Below are 26,392 nucleotides of genomic sequence, written 5' to 3'. Positions count from 1 at the left end.
CCCTCAAGCACACCCCCAACTTTAACACGATCAAGTCACTAAGGGGTTAAAGCCTGGCTCAGCAGAGGCTCCATGGTCCTACTCCAGATTACTTATGATCAGGGTCCTTTCTGACTGATTATCTGAGCTGCACTGGTTGTTAAATATTTTTAATATTACTCCTGGAAATACAGATGGGTCTGGCTTCAGAAGCCACTGAGGGAAGGGGTGTCAAGGTCTTGGGGTGATCCCAGGCCTGGAACAGGATCAGAAGGAACCCACATGATCTGGCCCCTAGTACCTCTCTGACTACATCTCCTCCAGTCCTGTCACTCACTCACCCCAACTATGCAGGTCTTGAACATCCCAAGCCTGTTCCCACCTCAGGGTCTTTGCACTTGCTGTTTCTTGCACTTGGATCATTCCTTGCCTAGCTATCTGCATGGCTCACCCCCTCACTTCCTTTAGATCCCTACTCACTATTGATTCCTTCAGAGAGGCCTTCCTAGATCACCTTATTTAAAATAGCTTCTACTCTTGCCTTGCTTTATTTCCTCCTGTTTTGTCTAACACATGTTCTTGTTTTTATGTTTTTCTTTGGCCACGCCGCGTGGCTTGCGGGATCTTAGTTCCCCGATCAGGGATCAAACCCGTGCCCCCTGCAGTGGAAGCTTGGAGTCCTAACCACTGGACTGCCAGGGAATTCCCAACGCATATTTTTGAATACCTACTATGTGCCAGGCACCCAGGGGCCAGCACTGAATAGAACAAAGTCCAGACTCGTGAAGATTGCATTATTCCTTCCTGCCAGCCACTTATCAACCCCATCATAATATTTATTTGTTTAATTTCTGTTTCCCCTCTCTAGAATATAAACTCCACGAAGGCAGGGATTTTGTCTTGCATGCCGCTGCATTTTCAGGACCTAGAACAGTGCCTGACATGTAGGGACTGTGTTTCAATAAATGGTCAACAAATAATTGCTGAATGAAGGAAATGCCATGTTCTAGGTACTGACAATATACCTCGGTAACCCACATCTCACTGGGACCACCTAGCTGCCTGGCCGGCATCTTCAGCCCCATTTTACAGATGATGAAACTGAGGCAGGCATTAGGGTTGTATAGAAAGCCTTCAACTGAGCCTGGGCTGGGACCCAGGTCCCTCACTCCCAGTCCATTGACCACCCCGTCCCCCAGTCTACTCCTCAAAGGTTCAGACTTCAACTTCTCACTGAAGGGGAACTTGCAGGGGTGGGTCTCACAATGGGATCAGCTCAGGATGGGAGGGGCAGTTTGCTTTCAAGGTAGTGAGCAGGAAGTACATTGGAACTGAGATAGGTGTCGGTTTGAGTCCCAGCCTCACCACTGACTCCATATATGACCCTGGGTAGGTCCCTTATCCTCTTAGAGTCTCATCACCTTCAAAATGGGGGGAGGGGTAAGAAAACCACCTCTCAAGGTGACCGTGAGGATGCAAAGAGAAATGCGAGTGGGATAAAGCACTTTTTAAACGGAGGGGTGGGAGTGTGTGCGTGTGGCTTATTCCAATCTTCACTTAGATCAGGGGCTCTTTCCACCCTGGATGCTGGGCCACCCCCCCACTCCTCATGTATTCCCTCTCTATATCTTTCCATCTACCATTCTCTATCCTTGGGCAGCCCTCCTCCACTCAGCCAACCCATCTCCTGCTTGTTCTTCAGGGTCTGGCTAGCAGGCTGGGTAACATCTCCAGCTTGGCTCAGACTTTCTGTGTGATCTTGGATCCACCACTGGCCCTCTGGGTGCCTCTATAATATGGGAAGGGGTTGGGGAGGCTAAGCCCCTCCCTCCATGCATCCTAGGATTTGGTTGTTCTGAGATAACTCACCTTGGATGTTGAGCAGAGAGAAATGAGGGTTGCTGGGAGCTTCAGGCACCAGGCGGAAATAGAAGCGGTGCCCGCTCTGGGGCTCGTCTCTGTCTACCACACTGATGGTCTGGATGAGCTGAAGGGTGAGGAGGGGGCAGGGAGCTGATGTGAGGCCAAGCCCACTCTGGGCTTGAGTAGAGGGTGTCCTGGCCAGTCCTGGCAGCGACCCCCAGTCCCCAACCCTTCCGTGCTACCTGGCCTGGCTCGGCATCCTCACACACGGCTGCCTCGTAGGGTGTGGCCAGCTCTGGGGGATTGTCGTTCACATCCAGGATTCGGATCCTTAGGGATGCCCGGGATAGCTGGGCATGATTGTCTGTAACAAGAGCACAGCTGTAGGGTGGGAGGCATCAAGTGTGAGATTTAGACAACCCCCCCCCCCATCTACTGCTAGGACAAGAGTAGGCAGTGAGGTCACATTGAGAGATCTGTGGGTTGATCAAGCTCATATTAGGACCAGGACCAAGGATGTCTGGCTAACTGGGTCATCACCACCACCACCATTGCTATCATCATCACCACCATTAGATCATCACTGTAACCATCGCCATTACTGTCACTATTGCCACCACCACCACTGCCATTAGCACTGGTACCACTGGCATCATCACCACAACCTCCATCACCATAATCACCAGTACCACCCCATCACCATCACCAACACCGTCACCATCTCCACCATTACTACCTTCACCATCACCATCACCATTACTAGTACCACTACCACCATTAAACCATCACCACCATTAGCATTATTATTGCCACCTCTACCAACATAACTATCAGTACCACCATCACCATCCTCACCACTATCACCATCACTAATGCCATCACCACTCCTTTGTTACCATCACCATTAGATTATCAATACCATCACCATTAGAATTATCGCTGCCGCCATCACCACTGCATTGACTAATACCACCTTCCTCATCTCTACCATCATCACAAACACTAAGGCCATCACTCTCACCACACTTACCACCACCATCACCCCCCTGTGGCCACCATCATCAATATTACCACCATCATCATCACCAATCATTCACTATCTCCACCATCTCCACCACAACTTCCATTACCAGCCCCACCAATACTACCGTGACCCCCGCCATCATCACCCACATCACTATCACATCACCACCCCCCACTCCCACCTCCAACAACACTACAATCAACATTGCCATCTCCATTCCATCACGTGGAGTGCACAGATTTCTCCTGGAGTATCCATATCCATTATTTCAGGTATCCTTGCAGAAATCCTATGGTTTGGTACAATTTCTATCCCCATATTGTATAAGGGAAACTAAAACATGCGAAAGTTTAAAGAATTGGTCAGCTGACAACTGAAGTCCCAAACCTCTGCTCTTTTAAGACCCGATCATGAGAGGGCAAGACAAGTCCACTGGAGGTGGGTCTTCACCAAGGTCCTCAGCAAAGCCACAAAGTCCCCACTCCTCCAACTGCAATGTCTTTGAGGTCAAGGCCTTTGTTGTATTAATCCCTGGGTCCCCAGCATTGTGGGATGTGGCACAGAGTTGGTTCTAATAGATTTGTTGAATGAATGAATGAAGCCTGGAAACATTCAGACAGAAAGAGTCTTGAATTTCAGGCATGGCTCTGTCTCTGACATAGTGTTTGACCTTGGGTAAAACTTTTCCTGCTCTGGTATCAGTTTCCACACCTGGAAAATGAACAGAGCATAGTGATTAAGAGCAAGGACTTGGGAGCCAAGTGGTTCCAATCTCAACTCTGTCACTTAGTCGCTGTGTGATCCATGCCATGGCACTTGACCTCTCTGTGCCTCAGTTTTCTTACCTACAAAATGGGGCTACTAGTAACAGGTTGGTTAAGAGGACAAATTGAGTTAATAGGTGCAAAGCACTTAAAACTGTGTACATAGCACATAAGCGTTACATAAGTATTTGTTAAGTCAACAGATATCCTTGAAGGCTCCTTTCAGCAATGACATTCAGTGACTCTAGGCTGTTGGGACACCTCATCCGAGCCTGTCCTCTCCGAGAAGCACCCTGAATGTTGGCCCTTTATAGCCCCCCACCCAGACCCCTGAGTGCTCATTGGTGCCCTGTCCTTAGCTATCTTAGCCATGAGTTCATTACTGACATGTTCTACCCGCCAGTGAAATCAAGGACATCCCCTGGGAGAGGAAACTACCCCCTTCCAAGCAGTGACTTGATGGTTGGGTCTCTGACCCGGCTGACAGGGAGCTATTTTGGGGGCAGCCTGGAAGCTTCCAGGCAGCCAGGAACCCCATGAGTTTTGGGGGCAAGTGGGGGCTGGTCGGCTGCTGCCTTCTCTGAACTCAGGGCCCCACTGGATGCCGACTGCAGCTGCTCCTGTGTTGATAAGAAGAGAAATGGAGATTGGGAGGCAGGTGCGGCCACCTCCTGGGGGGGTCAGGGAAAGGAAGCGGGGGGAGGGGGGGAGTCCTTAATTAACTCAGACCCCGACTCCTCTCTGGAGCTCCCCTTAGGCAGGGGCGCCTTATCTTCTCAGCTCACCCAGATCTGCTGCTTCAGCGATTAGAGGGGGCTTTTCCGGGGGCGGGAGATGGGAGTCGTGACTGGGAATGTCGGGTGAGGTGTTATTTTTAAGAGTGTTTTGCCAGAGAACTTAAACAGCCAGCCGGTGGGTGCTTAGGAGGGGAGGAGGGGAGGAGGGGAGGAGGGGAGGAGGGGAGGAGGGGAGGAGGGGAGGAGGGGAGGAGGGGAGGAGGGGAGGAGGGGAGGAGGGGAGGTTGAGGTCCACTGCCAGGATCAGGCACCTCTCTCCCCACTGAGGCAGAAGGAGGGTACGGGGTGGCCAGGGCCCCCTCCCCTGCAGTGGGTGGGGTGTGCAGGGCTGGAGGGAGAGACAGGGTCCTATGGGGCCATGCAGAAGGGGGACCTCAGAGTAGGATAAGATCCTCAGCGGGCAGACACCCTGCTGGAGGGCTGGATCCACTGCTGGTGAGACCCCCATTATTGTACCATTCCTTTGGGTTCTGCTGGGCCTCTCCTACCTCTTTTTCCCCCCAGCTTTATTGAGATGTAATTGACATATAACATTGTGTAAGTTTAAGGTGTAAAATACACGTAGATATTGCAATGTTTGTCACAATAAGATTAGTTAGAACATCCTTACCTTACTGTCTTGTTGTTGTCCTATCTCCTCCTTTCAAATGTCATGGGTCACCTCTTGGGAAGGCCCTGAATCCTTTTTGGCATGAGGATTTGGCATATCTGAGAGGTAGGGCAGCCGAGAGGTGTGCCTCTACGCCGCCAAAGTTGCCACCCACAGAGCTTATCCCAGAGTCCCCTGAATTGGGGGCTTGCCTGGACCCCCCAGAGCTTGTGGTCCAGCCCTGAGTCAGCATCCTGTGCTCTTGACATGGCAGTCTTCAGCTTGGCTATTAGAATCACCTGGGAAGCCTTGAAAACGTTCTAAGCCCAAGGCTTGGTCATTGATGGTTTTTTTAACAGCTCCAGGTGAATCTAATATGTATCAATAGCAAGTGTTGCAAACTACTGCCTGGGGGTGACTGGCAGGTGCTGGGGGAGGTCCAACCTGGCATCTCGCCTCTGATTGGCTTCCTCCAAACCCCTCCCGATCACAGGTAGCATCATTTGTAATAACTGATAATAGTGCATAATTTTTACCAACTTAAATGTTTCTGGTATAAAATAAGAAATCCATCAATTAAGTAACCTTCCTCTTTGTGCAGGACTTTCCAATTTATAACAAACTTTCTTATCTATGACATCATTGGATCCTCAAAACAACCCATAATGGATGTCTTGTTAAACCCATTTTTTTTTAAATTTAATTTTTGGCCATGCCACACAGCTTGCAGGATCTTAGTTCCCCGACCAGGGATCTAACCTGGGCCCCGGCAGTGAAAGCACTGAGTCCTAACCACTGGACTGCCAGGGAATTCCCTAAACCCATTTTGTAGATGGAGAAACTGAGGCCCAGAAAGGGGCAAGACTTTGTCTAAAGCCACAGGCAAGTCAGTGGCAGAACTGAGGTTGGGTCCTATGTCTCCTGACTCTAAGTCCAGTGCGTGGTCTAGATGCAATGCCAGTGGGCCCTCCTGCTGCCTGAATATTTGTCCATCCAGACGCAGCTACGGCTCAGACCGAGGCCCAGGCTGACCTCACCCAATGCCCAGTGGCAGGTGCTGTCTCCGGGGGCTGGATCCCCCATGGATCCCACGCCCCTCCCTTGGCATTTCAGTTCAGCTGACTGACATGCAAATTAGTTTAATTATTTCTTCTTCTGAAATAAATTATATTTTGCAGTAGCTGCAATATGTTGTGTCAGGCAAAATTACATTCAATATTTTTAAACTAATTGATGCAGCCTTGAGGAAGGCTGATTGACAACCCAGAGCTGAGCAGGCCCGCAGTCTTAACCGATTCCTAAATTAAAATTAAACGTGCTTCAGCCCGGTGCTTCCTCTCTGAGCTGGCTCACCATTAATCCGGGGAGGCGTCAGGTATAGCCCTGGGGGGCCGAGGGGCAGAGGAGGGTGGGCAATTCCTTGGGTGCCTTGGGAAGAGAGCAGGCTTGGGCGGGAGAGCTGCTGTGCAGTGTGGGCAGGCCCCTTACCTTCTTTGGGCCTCAGCGTCCCTTACGTATAACAGACGGGGGATTGGATCAGGCAATTTGAAACTGAGACTTCTGGTTTTTGCTGACTATTACAGTTTGAGCGCCTCCTTTGTACCAAGAACACAACATTGAACAAGACCAACACGGCCTCTTGGTCTAGTGGCAGGGACAGATATCACTCTAGACTGTGATAAAAGTAGAGAGAAAAAAGTCCAGGACTGTGAGAGTATGAGGCAGGGGTTCCTACCCTGGTGGGGTGCAGGGATATTTGCCCTGGTGTAGGTGACGTTTAGGCTGAGATCCAACTAGGAAGTAATCAGATGAAGGGGATGGGAAGGAAAGTGTGCTCCAGGCAGTAGGAACAGCATGTGCAAAGGTCCTGGGGGTGGGAGGGGAGGCTGTAGATAGTAAGATTCTGGATTCCTTCTAAGGAAGACCCCCACCCCCTAGCAGTTCCTAACCTGGTGTCTGGACCAAACTGGACTTGGAGGGCTAGAGGCCAGTAGGAAGTGTAGGGGCGATGGGGCCTGGCCTGGTGACCCTGTTAGGGAACTCCTAGGGATATGCTCCTGCCAGAAGGACACAAGCAAACACATATCGAGCACCTGCCATGGGCCAGGGTCTGTGCTGCCTCATTTCATCCTGTCAACCATCGTGGGAGGTAGGGATTTGAATTATTGCCGTTTTGCTGATGAGGAAACTGGCTCAGAGAGGGTAAAGAATTTGCCCGAAATCTCACAGGGAACCATCAATGGAACCTGGGTCTGGGTCCAAAAGGGGAGTCTTAACCATCAAATGGTACGCCTTTCTGACCATCTTCAGCTGCCAGAATCCAACTTGCCTCAAGGCCCCAAACAAATGTCTCTGCCTGCTCCAGGAAGCTTTCCTTGACTGCCCTAGTCCTGGGCAATCAGACTATAAGCCCAAGACCTACATGCCCATAAGGCCCTTGTGATCTTCCTCCCTGGCCTCGTCCCTCACCTGGCTCTCCCTTTTCCTCTGCTCTAGGTTTCCTCCTTTCCCTCCTTCAGATCTTTGCCCAGATGTCTTCCCAGAGAGACCTCCCCTGATGACCTTATTTAAATTTGTTCCTTGTCATCCCACCAGCTACCCACTTCCCTGCTCTACTTTTCTCCACAGCACTTATCCAACACCCGCTATATTTTTACTCACTTAACTTGCCCATCATCTATCTCCCTCACCAGAAAGTAAGCAGAATTTTGGTCTCTTGTGTTTGCTGCTGTATCCCCAGCCCCTCTGTGCATGGCACACAGTAGGTGCTTAATAAAGATTTAGCGAATGAATGGATTTCACCGTCTGTGGCATCCCTGACTATGCTGGGATGCTGTGGAGGTGACAGGGAGAGACTGAGACCTCTGGATGGACTAATTCTGTGAGGGTTTCACGCCCCCCCCCCAGATCCCACCATCTAGGGAGCAGTCAAGCTGTGTGACCCTCTTCCTGCCTCTCTCTCTGGACCAAGCTTTTCTCATCCATAAAACAAATGGAGCTGGACTCTGAAGTTCTCCTTGGCTGTCACAGAGAAAGAGAGAAGTGGGGTCGCAAGAGTGGGAGTGGGAAGGAGAGTGAGAAGTGGGGAGAGGGGGGAGGAAGCGGGGCAGAGAGGTGGGGGGCAGCTGGAAGGTACCTCCTTGCAGTGGTGCAAGGGTGGGAGGAGCAGAGCCTGGGCCCTCTTCTCCACCGTCCCCTCAGCGCCTCCCTCCTCTCGAGGGAATTAAATTGCATCCAAACACCAGGCTCTGATTAGCGCTGGCCAGCTGGGCAGGAAGATTTATCATCCCAATTACAAGCTGGCCAAGACAAGCAGGCAGGACGGCGAGGGGGGCTGGGTGAGCAGGCGGGAGTGCTCCAGGGGAGGGGTGTCAGGGCTGCCAGGGGCGGTCGCCTCGCGCTCCCTGCCCCGTCCCCACTCACCTCCAGCGGGAGCGTGAGGTTAGGGTGCCCTTCTCTGTTTCTGTGATTATCTGTTTGGCTTCTCCGTGGAGATTGGAAGTCTGACCTTGTTGGGGTGGGGATGTTTGGTCCTCCGAAGGGTGCGGGAGGACTTCTGGGTAAAACAGGGGCCCTGGAATTGGGGGGTGGGGTGGGAGAAAGTTTTCCTCCCTAGGGCTGAGTTGGTCCTGATACTCTGGGCTGTCTTATGAGACTCCATGGACATCACAAAAATCTTTGTTCCTGGTGGCATCTGTTAAGTACCTAGGTGGCACAGGATCTTGGGAGTTACCCAATCCAAGAGGAACCCAGGCCTCATTTACACACCTCTGGTGACGGGGAGCTCACTGCCTTCTGAAGCAACCCCTTCCATGCAGGGCTGTGCCAGGCCTCTTCCCCAGATGGCACCACAGTCAGCCTTCCTGGCACTTCCTCCTGCCCGTCCCCACCCTGCCCTGCACTCTCAGCACATGTCCAAGCCCGAGTCTTCCTGACAGCCTCCCATCTGTTGCCTGCTCAAGGCTGCCCCCATCCCCTCCACCCTCCCCCACCAACCCGAGTGGACGCTGGGGACTGCACATCTGACCATCTTCCTCTTCTGCTCTAAAACCTGCACTGGCTCCCTGTCGTCTCCAGGAGATGTCCGGCTGCTCACAGGACATCCGAGGTCCTTCCTGTAGAGGCCCAGTGAGTTTCTGCACACTCACCTCACCCCACCTACTCCAGCCATTCTCTGGCTCCAGCCTCTGGCCACACCAGTCTCTCCATTCTCAGAATGGACAGGGGTCTTTCTGCCGGCCAAGCCTCCAGGCCTGAGCATGTGGGGCTCTTTCTGCTGGGAGCTCCCAAACCCCCTTTCCTTAGCCTTTGAGACCCAACTCAGATGTCCCCTCCTCTGGGAAAGTCTCTTGCCTTCTCCTCTAGGGGGGCAAGTCCCTGGCTACACCTCCTGAATGCCCACCGCCCCCTTCCTTGCACTCTGCATTGCCACTGACAGTTGATGTGTCTCTCTCTGCCCACCTGTGAACTCCTGAGGTCAGTGGCCAAGACTTTTTATCACCAGATTCCAGTGCTCGGAGCAGGTGGGTGACAAGAGGCCCTCAGCAGACACTTTATATAAAGCATTCAGCACAATATCTGGTATATTGTGAGCTTCAAATAAATAGAAGGCACTGTTATTAATAGTTAACAATACAGTTATTATCCTTATAGCTATCCAATACGGTACCATTTAATAGATGAGAAAACGAAAGCAAGAAGAGGGGAAACGACTGCCCAAACTCAGCTGGGAGCCATGTCACTAGAACCAGTTTTTCTCCATCATGTCGCCCTGCCTTCCTAACTGGGCGGGCAAGCCCATTTATCCATCCATTCAGGAAATGTTTATACACACCTACTAAGTGCCAGGCCTGGTGTGAATGCTACAGATACAGATGAGACCCTGCCCTCATGGAAGGTATTGTTTCCTGGGGAAGAGAGATTAACTAGGCACGCACACAAATGCATATATAAATCATAAAGCGTGCTCTGTGGTATGAAGGAAAAAATCAGGGGGCTGTAAAACCGTGACTTGGCCTGGGGTGACCCAGATGGGGAAGCTCTAGCTAATCTGGTTAACTCTTTGCTGTCCGGGGCAGCTAGAGACCACCCCTCCAGACCGGCTTAGGGCCTGGAAGAGGGGGCCGGATGCAGCCCCCTGGCACCGCCCACTCCAGCACTGGCTTTCCAAGTCTCCCCCTTCCACCCCGCCATCTCTTTGAAGACTGTCCCTTTACAACTGCCCTTTCCACTGAAGGATTCAGACACAAATTGTACTTTAAATTCAATATCGGTCATTAATATTTCATGATTACAAAACGTTAAAGATAATGTCAGTGGAAGGAGCGTCTGCATGGGCAGAATGGATGACTCAGAAGTTTGGGGAGGGGGGAGCCGGCATACTAAGTGGTTCGGGAGTCTTTGAGGTAATCCGGTGTGACAGGTGGCTGCTCCCGGCTGAGTGCTGCATCCTCCGAGGTGCTGGCAAAGCTCAGCTGCTGTGTATAAATATTTCCCCTCTGATTCTTGTCACCTCATGTTTGTTACACCCGGAGCAGGCAGGGCACCGCGACCCCACCACCATCCCCTGTTTCTGAGGAAGCCAAATGGATGCTTCAGCAGGAAGGCACGGGTGTTGCACTTGGGGTCCCGGCTGGCTGCTGGGAGCCCTGGCCCTGCATGGACTTGCTCTGTGACTTCGGGGCCATCGCTGTTCCTTCCTGAGCCTCTATTTCCTTGGCTGTAAAGTGGGGATAATAATTTGTCCTGTCTCACAGAGATGGCAAGAAGCCGGAGTGGGTGGATTATTTGCGACACTCCTGGCTTCGAGCCTGGCACCAAAGACATATGACTTGAGGGGCATCTGGGTGACAGCGGGCTGTGCAGTCAGACAGGCTTGCGCCGAGAATTTGGACAAATGACTTCACCTCTCTGAGTCTTAGTTTCCTCATCCACACACTGGGGATAACGGCAGAATCAACACCTGATAGGTGGGACGATTCAATGAGCACAGCATTGTAAAGTGCCTGGCACAGAGCTGGTGCTTAAGCCAAGTGCACAGAGTCAAGATCGATAGATACCATTAACTGAGAGCTAAGTACTAGGCTAAGTTCTTTCCATGTATTATCCTATTTAATCCTCCCACCAGCACTGTGAAGTAGGAACCTTTCATTTTCCCATTGATTAATATCCTCGGTGAGGGTTGGGCAGGGGTTGTGAATTGCAGCTCAGAGGGGAGTGACCTCTAGCCCAGCGACCAGTCCCTTCCTTGCAGAGACTCATCTCCTTCCCCAGCTCAGTTGCTGGGGAGGGTTGGGGCTTGGGGTGGGGTCCCGAGAGCAGAGTACCAGGAAAAGGGAGGCCACGTAGCAAAGCTGTGGAGGAAACCAGGAACACTTGGTCCAAATACCAGTTTTGCCACCGCACGTCCTTGGACAAATCTCCTAATGATCTGAGCCTCGATTTTCCCATCAGTAAAATGGGTGCTGCTCTGTAACAGATCATGATCAATAAAGTACGTGCTAGAAAGCATGGGGCTCAGTAGCTATTAGGTAAACATTGTAAAATGTTTGCGGGGGAGAGTCCCCCGGACACGCTCTCTCCTGTGAAACGGCAGCACTGCAGACTTCGTATGTGGCTCTAGCTGCTTTCTGAAAGAGACTCACTGGGTAGAAGCACAATGCTTAACCCCAGAACGGCCTTGCTAGTGGTGGGCCTTTGGGCGGTGTGACAGCTGGTAGAGGAGATGTATCTGTGGGTAGGGAGAGGAGGCATCTCTGCCCAGCAGCTGGGCCAGTCCCCATGGTTGCCCAAGGGGCAGGTTCAGGGAGGTAAGGAGGGGGAGCTGTCTTCTTTCCAGTCCAGCCACCACTTCCTCTCCAGCCACCTTTGTTATCTCCCTTTCATGCGGTGGAGAAGTGGATTCAAAGGCTCGGGAGCTGCAGGCCCTGAGGTTTGAGCCAGCTTTGTATTTTCTTTTAAACCGAAGTTGAAAGAGACGAAGGGAACTTCAGCCTAGGGACTTCCTTGGCTGGAATGGGCTGGTGGGGCCTGGGAAGTGGGAGGCACCAGCAGGAGGAGGAGGAGGAGGAGGAAGGCCACCAGGAGGCCTCGAAGGGGCAGGAGGGGCTTGGGGCCGAGGTATGCAGAGGGGAGTTTGAATGGCTCCCACCCCACCCAAGGCTCAGAGACTCTGAGTATTCCTGTTGTCACCACTGCTTCCTGGAGGCTTTGCTGGCTCCTGAGACCTGGAGAGCTGACAGGGCGGGGGAGCTTGCAGAGCAAGTCCAGGCAGGGGCAGCGGCAGCATTGCTTTGGTTGTGGAGGAGGCCTAGAACTGCCCTCTCCCCACTCCTGGGGTGCCGTGACCCTCCACGCTCTTAGCTCCTCACCTCTACGGCATGACTTGTCTGGACCCCATGTCCCAGGGCCCCCTCTTTCTCTCTCAGCTCACACTCCTCCCCAGCTGTGCCAAATTGCATGTCTCACACACACACACACACACACACACACACTTCCAGAAACTCAGGCCAAGCACCTTGGAGTCATCCTTGACCCCTCTCTATCTCTCCTCTGTACCATCCCATCAGCAGGTCCTGTGGGCTCTGTCTTCAGTCTGTCTCCCAAAGCTGACCACGTCTCACCATTAACATGGCTAATCATCCTGGGCCAGGCCACTGTCTCATCTTCTGGGCACTGTCGCATGTAACTTCTGGCTGAGCCCCTGTTCCCCCTCCATGCCCCCGCCCCCTCCTTGGAGCTCCCAGTCTATTCGCAATGCAGCAGCCAGAGGTATCATGTCAAGAAACCTCCCTCCTCTACTCAACACCCCCCAGTGACTCCCACCTCATTTGGAGTCAAGTCCAAAAACCTTGCAATGGCTGACCACTTTGCCCCTCACCAACCACACTGTCCTCCTTGCTGTTCCTCCAACGCTAGGCAAACTACTACCTCAGGCCCTTTGCACTGGCTGTTCCCTCTCCTTGGAACACTCTTGCCTCTGACAGCGGCATGACTCCCTCACTTTACTGAGCTCTCGATTGGAATGTCTCCTTTACAGAGAGGCCTTCCCCTAAGAGAAGCAATCCCCTCCCGATCCCCTTCCTCTGCTTTCTTCTTTCCCAGTTTCTTGTTAGCACTTAGCATCAGCTGACATGCGTACACCCTTTCTCTCAGTTTGTTGATGGTCTAGCTCTACCCCATGGAGAAAGGAGTTTTTCTATCTTGTTCAGGGCTGTATCCCCAGCCTCTAAAAAAGGGATTGGTGTGTAGTAGGTGCTCAATAAATGCTGAGGTAAGAAAGCCAGACCCAAGACTGGCCCTGATTTTTTGGCTTGGGAGCCTTCCCGGATCTTTGTTCCTGCGGGTCAGCTTTTGCTGACCACTCCCCCACCCCAGCTTTGCCCAGTTTCTTACTCTTTGCCCCGCCCCCAGCCTTTGGCCCCTCCTCCCTGGGCTCTGCCCCACCCTAGCTCCACCCCTCAGTCATCGCCCCTCCCTCCCATATTCGCCCCGCCCCCTGGCTCACCCGCCTCCATGGCCAGCACAGTGATGTTGTGCCAGCCGGCAGTCTCTCGGTCCAGCCCCTTGCCGGTTACGATGGCGCCCGTGTCCGCATCGATATCAAAAATCTGGTCCACATCTGAGTCGCGGTCAATGGCGTACCTGAGGGAGGCAGGGCGGGCCTGATTGAAGGTGCCCTGGCGCCAGTGGAGCCTGTGCCCATGTCCCTCCACCCTACCCCCAAAGAGGAATCACCTGCCTGGGAGACACAAGAAGCAGAGGAGTGGAAATGGATCTGAGTTTGCATCTCAGCTGCACTGGGTACCTGCCATGTGACCATGGGCAACCCTCAAGCTTTCTGAGCCTCAGTTTCCTCAGCTGGGTAATGGGGCTAATGATTTGCGTCCCACGGTCGTTGTGAGGGCTGGAAGAAGGCAAAGGGCCCAGCATAGAGTTAGCACTCGCGGGATATTTGATTCTTATCTTTCCGTAAGAGGTGACCCTAGAGCTGGGCTTGAGAAAGGGACAGGACGGCATTCCAGGCAGGCGGAACAGAAGCTGCAAAGGGCGGGTGAGAACTGTACGGGTGAGAATTACTTAGGGAATGGCAAATGGTGCAAAAACGGCCAGAACTGGGAAGTGGGGAGGAGGAGGCACCAGAACAGGCAGAGTGCAGAATTCAGGGGGCTGAGTGTCCTGGGGCGCCAAGGGGGATTTTGAGCAGGAGAGAGTGGGTCGGCTCTGCAGCTCTGAGGCTCTCCGGAGGCCCCAGACAGGGCACACGGGCTGAGCGGAGGCGGCGGGAAGGGATCTGGGGGGATGGCCGCCGGCCCCTCCCCGCCAGCGTAGCACGCCCGTGCTAATCTGAGGCTTTTTAGTTGCCGCGTGAAAAAGCCCTTTGTTCCGCCTTCTTCCCCGGCCTTTGTGCGGCTGCTCCAGGCCTGAAAGGCCCGTGTCCAACACATGTCTCGGGCGGCGGCGGCCCAGAGAGGCCCCGCCAGCCCTGTCCGCCGCTTCCCGGCGCTGATAATGCGGGAGGGGGCGCCGCCAGGCTGCGCGGCCGACGAAGGCCCCTAATGCCTAGCAAGGGCTCTTTGTGAAGCGGGGACAAAGGAGCGTGGTGGGGAGGGGCTCCGCCCCAGGGGGGCGCCCCTCCCCCCTTCCACCAGCAGAAGGAAAGGGGCCCTTCCCCCATCTTCCAGAGCGGGGAAACTGAGGATACCAGAAACACCCTCTGTGGGAACCCGAAGCCCTGAGATGACCCTTCAGTGGGGCCTTGGCTGCATTACCAAACCTCTCTGGGCCTCAGTTTCCTCATCTGTTGAATGGGGATAATGATGTCCAGTGGGACTGCACAGATCTGGGAGCAGCTGGAGCTGGCTTTGAATCCTCTGCTTCTTATTCCACCTGTGTGACCTTGGACAAGTCACTGGACCTCTTTGGCCTCTGTTTGGTTGTCTGGAAAATAGGGTGATTCATACTCACCTCACACTGGTGTGGGTTAGAGGAGGTAATTCATGGAACTGGGCAGAGGTGACAGCCCTTATTCTTTTCATATTCACTGTTGTAGTGGAAGTGGAGGCTCGTGTCAAACTGAAAAGGCCTGGGCACGTGGGTGTAGTGGGCATTACAGCCTATCTCCTGAGTCCCTAGTTTATTGCCCCTTCCTGTCCCTAAGCTGCTAAGCCTATATTTTCCTTGGCCCTGATCAGCCTGGGTCCTTCTGACCTGAGTGAAAGTGTGTGGGGAGGTTCAGATCCAAGATGACAATTCCTCTCACCGGTATAGCACTTAGCAGTTTGTAGCTTACTTTTCCTCCAGCCATCCCTCCCTTCGTTCCTTTATGCCTAAACATTAACTGAGTGCCTTCTCTGTGCTGCTATGTGCTAAGCCCTGGGGATAAAATGGCAAACAAGACAGACGACGTCCCTCCCTGCCTGGCATCTTGTGAGGCTGATGTGATCTCACCCCATTTTGCAGATGGAGACACTGAGGCTCAGAGAGGAAACTTGCCAAGCTTAGGGCTGCCAAGTATGGTTGTGCAGGTTGTGTCCTGCACAGAGTTACCAGGCTGAACAGGGGAAGTGGGGGTGAAGTCCAGCCAGTGTTCTGCTTGCCCAGCCATGTGTCCTAGCCCAGGGAGCATCTTCTCAAAAGGCGACTTTTTTCTTATTTACGAAAGGTGCCATACGGGCTAGTGATAAGCCTGCCCAAGGTTGCACAGGGACTGTCACAGAATTGGAATCTGTACCCCAATATGGGCCTCTACACCCAGAGTTCTTTCTAGCGCATTGAACCATCCAAAGTGGCAATGCATGGAGTCTCAGGTTGCCTTTGCCCCAAGCCTGGCCTGTCGGATGTTTGGGTCCAAAGGAGGTAGAACCAGACTCTGAGTAGTGTCAGCTCAGCTGGAAGGAACCGTGGAGACCTCCTCCTGATTTTACAGGTGGGAGAAGTGATTCCAGGAGAGAGCCAGGGGCATGACATAGCCTGGGGCTCCTGATCGCCTGGTCAGGTCTGGGCATGAGGCCGGGCTGGTGGGAGGATGCCCACCGCCTTCTTGTTTCTCCTCCCCTCTTGGCTCAGACCTGTTTGCTCTCTTCTCCCTCCTCCTCGTCCTCCTCCTCCCACTTATTCTTTTTTGTTCCCTCCTGGAGGGGAAGGGGGGGCTGGAATCTAAGTGGAGGCAGCTGTTCCCAAGGCCATGGGGCGGGAGCCGCGGGGAGCCTCCATCAACCAGCTAAAGACTTGGGGCTGCAGGTCAGTGTGGCTGCCGAGCCCAGGTGGCTTTGTTCCAGCTCAGGGAGCCAGTGAGTGACTGGGAGGGAGGGGTGGAGGGCGTGGTGTGTGGCAAGGAGTGTGGCCTGGCAGACGTGGGGGCAGCGGGGGACGCTCGTGTACCCCTCACGTGTAGGTGCAAGAGTTGTGTGTCTGTGTTGTGGGTGGAAACTGTGTGTGACGCTGTGTTGCAGTTGGAAGGTACAAGAGGCAGCCGCTCAGCCCTGGGTCTGGCTCCACGATGTCCCCGGACAAGTCACTTCATCTTTGAGCCTTAATTTTTAGCAAAATGGAACCGATTTTACTCCCACCTTGAAAGTGGTTGGGAGGATTAAGTGCCTAGCTAGGGGATAGGTGCCTAGTTGGGTTCCAGGAAAATGACTCCCTGAGTGAGAACTATTGTTATTCTAATGAGCATTCCGAAATGTCTGGTAAGGGGGACACAGGTGACCCTTCAACCCAGTGTGTGGTCTGCGTGCCTGGGGGTGGGAGGCACCATGTATGGACATGGCAGCATTGCCAGCGGTCTGAGAAGGACAGGAGGCATCTGTGGTCTAGAAGGTTCTGCTCAGTTCTCACTGTCCTACTTCTCATTTGGTCAGCCAGGATCTGGAGGGCAGGAAGGGGAACAGCAGCAGGTGTGGGTAGAAGAGTGCAGTGACAGAGTGTGGGTATGTGTCTGCTAGTGTGTGTGTGCGTGTGCACACGTGCAAAGAAAGCCTGGGAATGATGGTCAGGAGTGCGGATCTGGTGGCCATCTGGCTAGGTTTGAAACCTAGCTGTGTGATCCTGAGCAAGTCACTTAACCTCTCTGGACTTTGGTTCCCTCTTAGAAATGGCGCTAATAATAATACCTACCTCACAGGGTGGTTGTGAGGATTAGACAAGTACTACCAATAAAACACCAATAAAACACTTTTAACAGCGCTGGGCACCTACCACATGACGTATGGATTAGCTCTTATTTTTATTTGCTCAGCAAGACTTTGTGACAGCCCTGTGTAAGGGCTTCACATGCACGAGCTCCTCCAGTCCTTGCAGATAACAGTCATCACTGCCGCTGCCATTTTACACATGAGGAAACTGAGGCTCAGAGAAGCCAGGTGCCTTGCCCTGGGTCAAAAGGGCTGGTTAGTGGCAGAGCCAAATTCCCAAGCCACGTCTGTCTGTCCAGATTCCCAGATCTAACTAAGAGCACCCTCCTCAGGACCAGCCAGGTATACCTGTGGGTGTTCCCACACCCTGGGAACAGCACAAAACACTGCTGTCGTCAAGGTCAGGGTGAGAGAAGTGGGGAGGGTACTTCTTCCTGCCTTGAGTGCGCATGTGGGTTTTCTCCACATAAATATGTGCATATATAGCTCACACAGGCATGATAAATATGAAAGTCTGCAGATTCATGTGTGTCCAGGCTGCCCGGTGCTCCTGTGTCCGGGCTCGTGTACATACACGTGTACATGCAGCAGGCTGAATGATGCGGCCCCCACCTGAGCTACTAGTGGGGGAAACTCTTCAGATGCAAAAGGGGCTGCTCCCCTGACCCGGGGATTCTTCTCTGCTCACCCCATTCTGTCTTCGACTCCTTCCCCTCCCCCTAACCCTTTTAAAGCACACACTCAAAGCCTGCACATGACACCTAGAAATTTGTGTGTGGTTAGTTCTGGTTGCAGAATGAAGGGGAGAAACAGGTGTACAGAGCACCGAGAAAAATGGTAATGTTCATTTCCTGAGGACCTATTATGTACCAAACACTTAATCCTCCCTCCAATCCCAGGACCACCGAGCATAGAACCTGGTCCATGATAGACATTTAGTACCTATTTTTTTGAATAAATGAATGAGGCAAGAACTACCATGACACCCATTTTACAGATGGGAAAACTGAGGCTAGGAGTGGGTGCAGTGATTTTCCCACAATTCTACAACTGAGCTAGGATTCATGATTCTAAAGCGCATGTACTTTCTGCTGCACCCCACTGTGGACTGCTGGGAGGAAATGAAATGTTCGCTCTCTCTCTGGTCTGGTGTGGGCTTTCCTGTTTTTGGCATTCAAGGAAGACTCACGAGGGGGCTGGGGCTGGTAGGGCTGGGGCTGGGCTGATAAACAGCCGGTCTATCTGCAAGGCTGCCTAATCCAGACATGGGCCCATCTGAGCCCTCTCCTCCTCCTCTCAAAAGCCTTCCAAGACTTCCCACTGCCTAGGGATAAAGTCCCACACCTTCATCTGACATTCAAGGCCCTTCACAGCTTGTCCCCAAGTGCCCCCCTGACCTCATCTCCAGCCCACCCCCCTCACATGAGCTCATCCAGCTGACCTCCCTGCCCCTGAACTTAACCTCCTGGCTCCATGATTCTGTTCCTGCCACCAGGCCCTCACTATCATTCCACCCTGGAGTGCTGTCCTCCCATTCCAACCTCGTCCTCTTCATCCTTGCTCGGGGGCCATCCCTCCTTGGTGCCCAGAGTCCTTGCCCCTGCTTGGAGCTCCTTAGTCCTTAGCCCCTGCCTCAGCCCACTCAGGCTTAGATCTGTCACTAGATTCACTCACACGGGGCCCCAGCCTTCCCATCGCCCCCATCTGACTCTCTGGGCCTCACGCACAGGGAAGGGCACAGTGTAAGGTTGGAAATAGTTCTAACTAAAAAGAGAGTCAGAAGCGGGAGTGAAATGGCAGGAGGCTGGACTCAAGAAGCAGACAATCATGGGTTAAATCTCATTCCTTCCCCTTTCAGGCCGAGTGACACTGGGAGAGTCACTTCTCCTCTCAGACCCTCAGTTTCTTCATCTGTAGAATGAGTTAACATTCTGAGGGCCAAACGCCACAGTATGAGGCATCTTCCACTCTCTCCAGTGCAGCGACTCAGAAAAATCACTCTGTACATCTGTATTTCTGTATTTCCCAGGCGCCTACTATGCTAGGCAAAATCTCCCAGGATACCACTTCATTTCCAGGAACGCACTAAGCTTGTTCCTGCCTCTGGACCTTTGCACTTGCTGTTCCTTCTACCTGGAAAGCGCCTCCCCACATCTTTGTTTGGTTGGCTCTCTCCTGATCATTCTGATGTGAACTCATTTGCCAGCTCCTTGACAACTTAAGCCAAAGTAGGCCCCTGTGGCCCCAATCCTCCTTATCCCATTACACAGTAGTCTATTTTCTTCATAGCTCTTATCAGCAATGATCCCTTTTAACCATTTGCTGATGTGTCTCAACAGCTACTTGTTGACTGTCTGCCCGCCCCCCCCAACCGCCCGCAAACTCCATGAGGGGAGGGACTAGGTCTTATCACCGTTTCCCCATTTCCTGGATCAGTGGCTGACATGACATGACTCAATGCGTAGATGCTGACTGAGTCTAGGACCTTTGGAACTGGGGGAGGTGGAATATAAGCCGGGCTCTGGGCTGCACATGTGGCCTGTGAGGACCCCTTCTCTGGCCTCCCATTTCCAAGTCTGTCCCCTATGGGCTGGGCGCTCCTCTCCAGCTCTGCCCTTGGCTGAGTCATCTCAGGCCTGGCTCAGGGCTGGGCATGGAGGAGGAGTTGGGTAAATGTTTGTCGTATGAAATTGGACGTGTCTCAAGCTCCTCACCGCCCCCACATCTGAGGGGCCCCAGGGAAGAGGCAGCAAAGAGAGATGAAAGGAGGTGAGAGCAGGTTTCCAAGTTGGCCCTTTCAGTGCAGATAAAAGCAGGGGGGGAAGGGAAGTCAACGGAGGGCGGGAGGGAGAGGACTGAGGAAGGTGTGGAGAGCGGTACTGGAGAGGAGGGGGCCAGGCAGACTGAAGCAGGGACCTGGGAGGCAAGGATGAGGCTCCTACTGCTGGTTCTTAACTCCTCCCCTCCCTGGGCCTGAGTTTCCTGCCAAACATGGGTGATAATGCCCTCCTGGGAGAGGTCTGGGCTGAGCCAAAAGCTGATGGGGATGTTTAAAGACTGTACCTACCAGTAGCAGGGATGGAAGGGCAGTGGAGGAGTTCAGAGGCAGTGGAGGGCAGTTTTGGCCTTGCGAAGGGTGGAGGCAGCCCAGGAGGCATTCTGGACCTCTGGACCAGTCTGAGCCCCTTGGCCTACCTTTGAGGTCTGTCAGACTTCTCTCACTAGCTCATCTCCCTCCGCCTCCTGTAGCTATCACAGTCTACTCTTTTCCAGGCACACCTACCACTCCCCTGCCTCCATATGCCTGCACCCAGGAATGGCCTTCTCTTCATAGTTATACCTGACCAGGCTCAGGTACCCAGCTTAGTTCAATTCCTGCCTCCTCCAAGAAGTCTTTCTAGACCCCCTGAGGGTAGCTCCTAGTCTGGAAGCGCATGGGTAGTTAAGCAGGATGGCATCTTTGTGTCCTCACCTCGGGTTGCCACGTAAGGTTGCACAGCCTGTGCACTGTACAAATCTGAGCCATTCACACGGATGATGGTGGGAATGTTACGCATCTGGAGTTCTGTGATGCAGAGATCCTCAAAGTAACTTCCCTTCCCTCTTTCTCCAATGCTCAGCACAGAGCTAGGCACATAGTTGCCTGAGGGATCATTCACTGACTATATAACAGGGGTTTTAGGGAATAAGCAGGAAGCTCCAGGCTCTTTTTCCCATCCATCCAACAATGGCCATCTGCCCCACCCCGACCTTCTCCTCTGGATCACTTTCTATCTGACATTCTTCCAACCTGGGCCACGGTCAGGGACTCCCTAACCGCTGCAGCTCTCAAACCCTTCCTGGGACACCGACAGTGCCGCAGCATCCCCTCCCCTCCACCCACCTGCCCCGCTCCCTGCTCTGCCTCTCTCTCTGTGTCTGATTCTATTTCTTCCCCTTTCTGGCTTTCTCTCCAAGTCTCCTCTCTCTGTTCCTACAGTGCCAGGTAGGTCCCTCTGTCCTTTAGTTACTCCTGCCCTCTTTCCACCGGCTCTCCTCCTTCTCTGGTCACTTCCTCTCATGGTTGGTCTCGCTACCCCTCCATGAGTCTCTTTTCTCAGTCTTTCTCTGATTTTACATGTCATTCATTCACCATGCGTCAGGGAGTGTCCACCGAGCGCTAGGCAGTGGGTGAGGTGCTGAGGATACAGCCATGAACACAGACATGCATCCCTACCCTCCTGGTGTTTATCTTTTAGGGGGAGGGACAAACGAAGTCATCAGGAAAATGGGTAGCAGGTTAGCTGGTGATGAAGGACAAAGGAAAATGGATACGAAGTGTGGGGACAGGTTGGGGTGGGGTTGACATTTTAGAAAGAGTGGTTGGGGAAGGTTGCACTGAGAAGGTGATGCTTGAGGAAAGTCCTGGAGGAAGTGAGAGGACCAACCATGGGGATATTAAGGGGGAGAACATTCCAGGCAAAGCGATCAGGAGCTGCAAAGGCCCTGGGGTAGAGGCGGGCTGGGTGTATCTGTGGAGCTGGGCAGAGGCCAGTGTGGCTGAGCAGAGTGAACCAGGGAAGGAGGGTAGTGGGAGGTGGTGTCTGAGAGGTTACAGTGAGGCCACACCGCATAGGGTCTGGGGGGCATTGTGAGGGTCTGGGCTTTTATCCTGAGCCCGAGAGGTGCCTTTGTTGGGCTTTAAGCAGAGGAGGGCCACGCTCTGATTTACATTTGGATGGGATCAGTCTAGCTCCTGTGCCCATTCTAGATTGAAGAGGGGTGAGGACAGAAGCAGGGAGTCCAGCGAGGAGGCAGTAATCCAGGCAGGAGAAAGAGGTGGCTTGGACCAGGGCGGCAGCAGCGGAGGAGGTGAGAAATGGCCCGATTCTGCTGATGTTTTTAAAGCAGAGATGACAGGGGTTGCTGATGGAGGGAGATGTGAGAGAAAAACAGAACTCGAGGATGGTTTTCAACATTTTTGACCTGAAAAGCTGAAAGGATGAAATTATCTTTTTTCTTTTGGTGGAGGACTGAGCTTGAGCCCAGGTCACTGTGCTGTGTCTGTCACACCTGGTTCTCTCTCCTTATCCTGGGTGCCTTGTCTCTCTGCGACTGTTTTCTAACCTGTTTCCTTTGTCTCCTTGGCTCCCGGCCTGTTTCTCTCCATCTCTGTGTCCATCTCTCTCTCTCCCCTCCCCCCACACCATCTTTTCCCCCTCCCCTCCCCGCCCTGCCCCCTCCCCCTCTGCCCGCCGTCTGTCCGAGGGCGCTGGCGGGGTAGCAGGCAGCAGGCGTCGGCCCCGGGCGGGGGTCTCACCGGACGGGCCGGTTGGCGGCGTCGGGGTCCCGCGCCGTCACCACGCCGACCAGGGAGCCCACCTGCGCGTCCTCCTGTACCTCCAGGAGGCCGGAGGGCTGCTGGAACTCGGGGGGCTCGTCCACGTCGGTTACGGCCACGCGCACGATCGCCTGGTCGCGGAACGTGCCCAGGTCAGCGAAGCGGGGGTCCACGAACTTGTTGAGCGCCTCCAGGACCACGGTGTGCACGGGCTGGGACTCGAAGTCCAGGCGCTGGTGGGGAGAAAGCAGAGGGCCGGTGAGTGGGTTGGGGTCTGCTCAGCACCTCCAGGCAGACAGATCCCAAGTCAGGGGGGATGGGCCCCGAGAGGGCGGAGCTGGCCCAAGGTGACAGTTGACTCAGCAGGGGCTCCGGAGTATCAGGCTGCGCCGCGGAACCGGCTGTCCAAGACCCAGACCAACCCTCTCTGGTTACAGGTGGAGAAGGTAAGGCCCAGCTGGGGACAGTCTTGTCCAGGGACACAGGGTCAAGTACTGACACCCAGACTTCCTGCTACAAGGCACAGTAGGTTGGGGCATTAATTTATTAATTTCCAAAGCACTATGTGCCAGTGTTCTAAACATAGTGGCTCATCTATTTTACAACATCCCAAAGAGGCTTGTATTATTATTATCATCACATTTTACACATAAGGAAATCGAGGCCCAGAAGGCTCGGTAACTTGCCCAAGGTCGGCTCCCAAGTCCCAGGCCCATGAGAGGAAAGGCACTGGATCTGCTGCTGACTGGCTCTGTGTCTGCGGGCAATCTATTTGGCCTCTCTGGGCCTCAGGTGGGAGGGTTAAATGACACGTTCCTGGTATATACTGGTGGCAGCTGCTAATGTGAGTTGAGCCTGATAAGCCTGGCTGCCTTAGAGCTTTCCTCAGAGATCCGGCTAAAGCCATGCTGAGCCCTGCTTCTCATCAGAGAGTGCTGGTGGGTGACCCGCTGATGGACAAGCTCCATGGCTGTATGGGCGCTGGCCTCCTAAGGACAATGCCTTAGAGCAAAGAGAAATTGCACTGGTGGAACCACAGGCACCTCCGTTACATGGTGGGGGAGCTATCTGAGCAGCAGGGGCCACCTTCCTGGAGACCTGCCCTGTGTGTAGGGACCCTCCTTTCCTCTCAGAACCTCCCATTCCCTGCCCCCTTCTCCAGCAGCAAAAAAAAAAAAAGAAGGGCTACCTCCTACCTCCTTCCTCCATCCTGTTGCCTGGGAAATCAGGATGCAGGGAGGCAGGCGCGGGCCTGGCCTGGGAGTGAGCGATGGGCTCTGGAGCCAGGTCATCAGTCAGGCGGGGGCTCTGCTCCCTGAGCCAGCACTGACTGCACAGAGGCACCTCGGGTGCCACTGCTGGAGCAGGCGGGAGGGGGGCCTAAGAGCCAGGGAGGAGGGGGGGGCAGGATAGGGGCAGCACTGTGGATGAGAGCAAATGCTGTGCTGGGGTCCCCAGGCTGGGCTTGGGGCCTGATTCTGTTGCTGTGTGATGCTGGGCTTCACTGGGCCTCCAGTTCCCCATCTGTGAAATGGGCTCATCTTACAGTGAGGACAAATGGACGTCAGAAGACTGAAAACCACTTAATGCTTAAAAGGTTGGATCCTGGAGCCAGACTGCCCGGACCCATAGCCCTACAACTGCTCTGTAAGATGCATGACCTTGGATGCAAATGTCTGAAGTTCTCAGGGCCTCAGTTTCTCATCTATAAAATGGGCAATAGTAGTACTTCAGAGGGTCGTTGTAGGGATTAAATGAGTTAATAAATGGAAAGCAGTGGAAAGACTCCTGGCACACTGTAAACACCCATTATAAGTATTAGTATTATATTATTATCCTTGTTGAAGAAACTGGGAGTTTTCTCTATCCTCAAGCCCTCAGGCCAGGTAGAGAGTTTGCTTACTGAGTGAATGAAGGGCCGTCGGGGGGCAGATGTTTCTCTGGGTCCCAGAGGGCAGAACCTGGGCTGATAGGAGCAGATTTAAGGAGACAGATTCTGGCTGAATGAGAGGAGGAAGAGCTGGACAATGGTAGGGAGTGAGCATCCCATCCCCGGGCATATACAAAGGCCTGTGACCATTTGTGGGCCAGGGCAGGGGATTTAGACCTCCCATGGGACAGCAGGGTTGGGGCGGACAGGCTCAAAGGCCTGCGCAGCCCTGAGTTGCCAAGCCCGTGACCAAGTCCTGGAAGATGGATTTTTGCTTTTTTGTTTGACCTCCGTCCGCTTTCCCTAGGGGTTGCTGACTTTGCTGTTTTAGCTTCTGGTTCCCAGGCTGGCCAGTGGCTGAGGAGGCTGTTAGACGCAGGAAGGAAAGCACTTTGGGCTCACCAGACCTGGGTTCAAATCCCACTCTACCCTTTACAGGTGTGCTCTGGGGCAAGCCCTTTTACCTCGCTGAGCCTCTGTTTTCTCACTTGTAAAAACGGGCATAATATATTTCCTTCAGAGGGGAACATGAGGATTAAAGGAAACAATGAGTGTGAAGGGCCTGGTATGAACTTGAAGTAGCTCAGCCTAGTGTTGAAGAGCACAGATTCAAATCTGGATAGAATCCTGGTTCTTGACAACTAGCTGTGCAACCTTGGACAAGTCACTTAACCTCTCTGTGCTTCATTTTCCCATTTGTAAAGTGGGAATGACACCATCAGCGTCTTCCCAGGTTGGTCCAGAGTTTCCGGAGAGACTTAATCCCTGGAGTGGAGTGGGGTGGGGATATTTGGCCACTTAACGGCCCCCCTGACCCTGCTGCCCTGGGGCCTGCCTCCCCCGCCCCTCCTGGGGCAGCCCCGCACCTTCTGCACTACGATGATGGCCTCCTGAGTGTCGCTGTCTGTGGTGACCTTGAACACATGGCCACCGCTGCCGCTCTCCTCCCTGAGGTGGTAAGTCATGTCTGTGTTTTCACCCATGTCCGAGTCCTCGGCCTTCACGCGTCCCACGGCTGTGCCGATGGGGGCCGACTCCTGAATGCTGAACTGGTACATCTCTGTAGGGGATACAGCTGTGAGCAGGGATGGAGTGGCAGCCCCTCCCCCAGCTCCCACCAGCGCTAGGGGAGAGGAGGGGGTGTCTCAGATGGGCTCCTTGGAGGGCAGTGTCTTATAGGCGCTCCCTGCTTGGCCAGGACTGATGCTGGGAGAGGCGCGTCCTCTGCAGAAATGTGGGACGCAGTGCAAAGAGGAGGGTTTTAATTCTCACCCTGGCTTTATTCTCTGATTGATTTGGGAAAGTGCCTGCAGTTCTTTGGGACTCAGTGTCAGCATCTGCCCAGTGAAGGGACAGAGGAGCACAGTGATCAAGGCTAAGGCTCTAGAGTCAGTCCCAGCTGTGTAATCCCAAGCTTTGGTTTTCCTCATCTGTAGAATGGGAATAATAACAGTGCCTTCCTAACAGCACTGTTCATCCTGCAATTAACTCAGATGATGATGCATGTCAATTGCTTAGCACAGGGCCTAGCACCTGGTAGCTACCCAATAAATGGAACAAATTGCATTAGAACAGTGGGGCTTCGTGCTGATTTTTTGTTGCTGTTGATGTTCATGATATTGGTTCCTTCATTTCCACGTATTTATTTAGTATCTATGATGTCCCAGATGCACCTCTATGCACTGGGGTTCCAGCAACAAGCAAAACAGACCCAAATCCCAGGGCTCACAGTGCTTTCCTCTTAATGGAAGGAGAAAGACACTAAACAATCACATCAGTAAAACAGTACGTCAAATGGTACTTTGGAGAAAAATAAAGCTGGGAAGGGAAATGGGAGGGATGATGAAGGTGTGTGTGGAGTTTTAAATAGGGCAATCGAGGAAAGGATGACATTTCTGCAGAAGTCTGAGGGAGGTGAGGGAGTGAGTCAAGCAGATATTTCAGAAGGAGCATTCTAGACAGAGGGAACAGCAGGTGCAAAGGCCCTGAGGT

The 26,392-nt window shown here is 53.4% G+C and overlaps 1 protein-coding gene across 1 annotated transcript in view; it reads right to left on the bottom strand.

Moving 5' to 3' along the window:
• Nucleotides 1-26,392, bottom strand: part of CDH22 (cadherin 22) — a 70,842-nt gene that overhangs the window by 7,726 nt on the left and 36,724 nt on the right. The window contains exons 5-9 of the mRNA XM_061208630.1: nucleotides 25,267-25,460; nucleotides 22,450-22,703; nucleotides 13,523-13,659; nucleotides 2,085-2,206; nucleotides 1,849-1,966 (exon numbers count right to left, since the gene is read on the bottom strand). Of these exons, the coding sequence (XP_061064613.1) occupies nucleotides 1,849-1,966; nucleotides 2,085-2,206; nucleotides 13,523-13,659; nucleotides 22,450-22,703; nucleotides 25,267-25,460 (825 nt within the window). The remainder of the gene's footprint in view (nucleotides 1-1,848; nucleotides 1,967-2,084; nucleotides 2,207-13,522; nucleotides 13,660-22,449; nucleotides 22,704-25,266; nucleotides 25,461-26,392) is intronic.

The sequence above is a fragment of the Eubalaena glacialis genome, chromosome 13, assembly GCF_028564815.1.
Source record: "Eubalaena glacialis isolate mEubGla1 chromosome 13, mEubGla1.1.hap2.+ XY, whole genome shotgun sequence".
Classification (NCBI taxonomy): domain Eukaryota; kingdom Metazoa; phylum Chordata; class Mammalia; order Artiodactyla; family Balaenidae; genus Eubalaena; species Eubalaena glacialis.
Note: the sequence above shows the minus strand (reverse complement) of the source record. Positions and strands in the feature narration are given on the sequence as shown.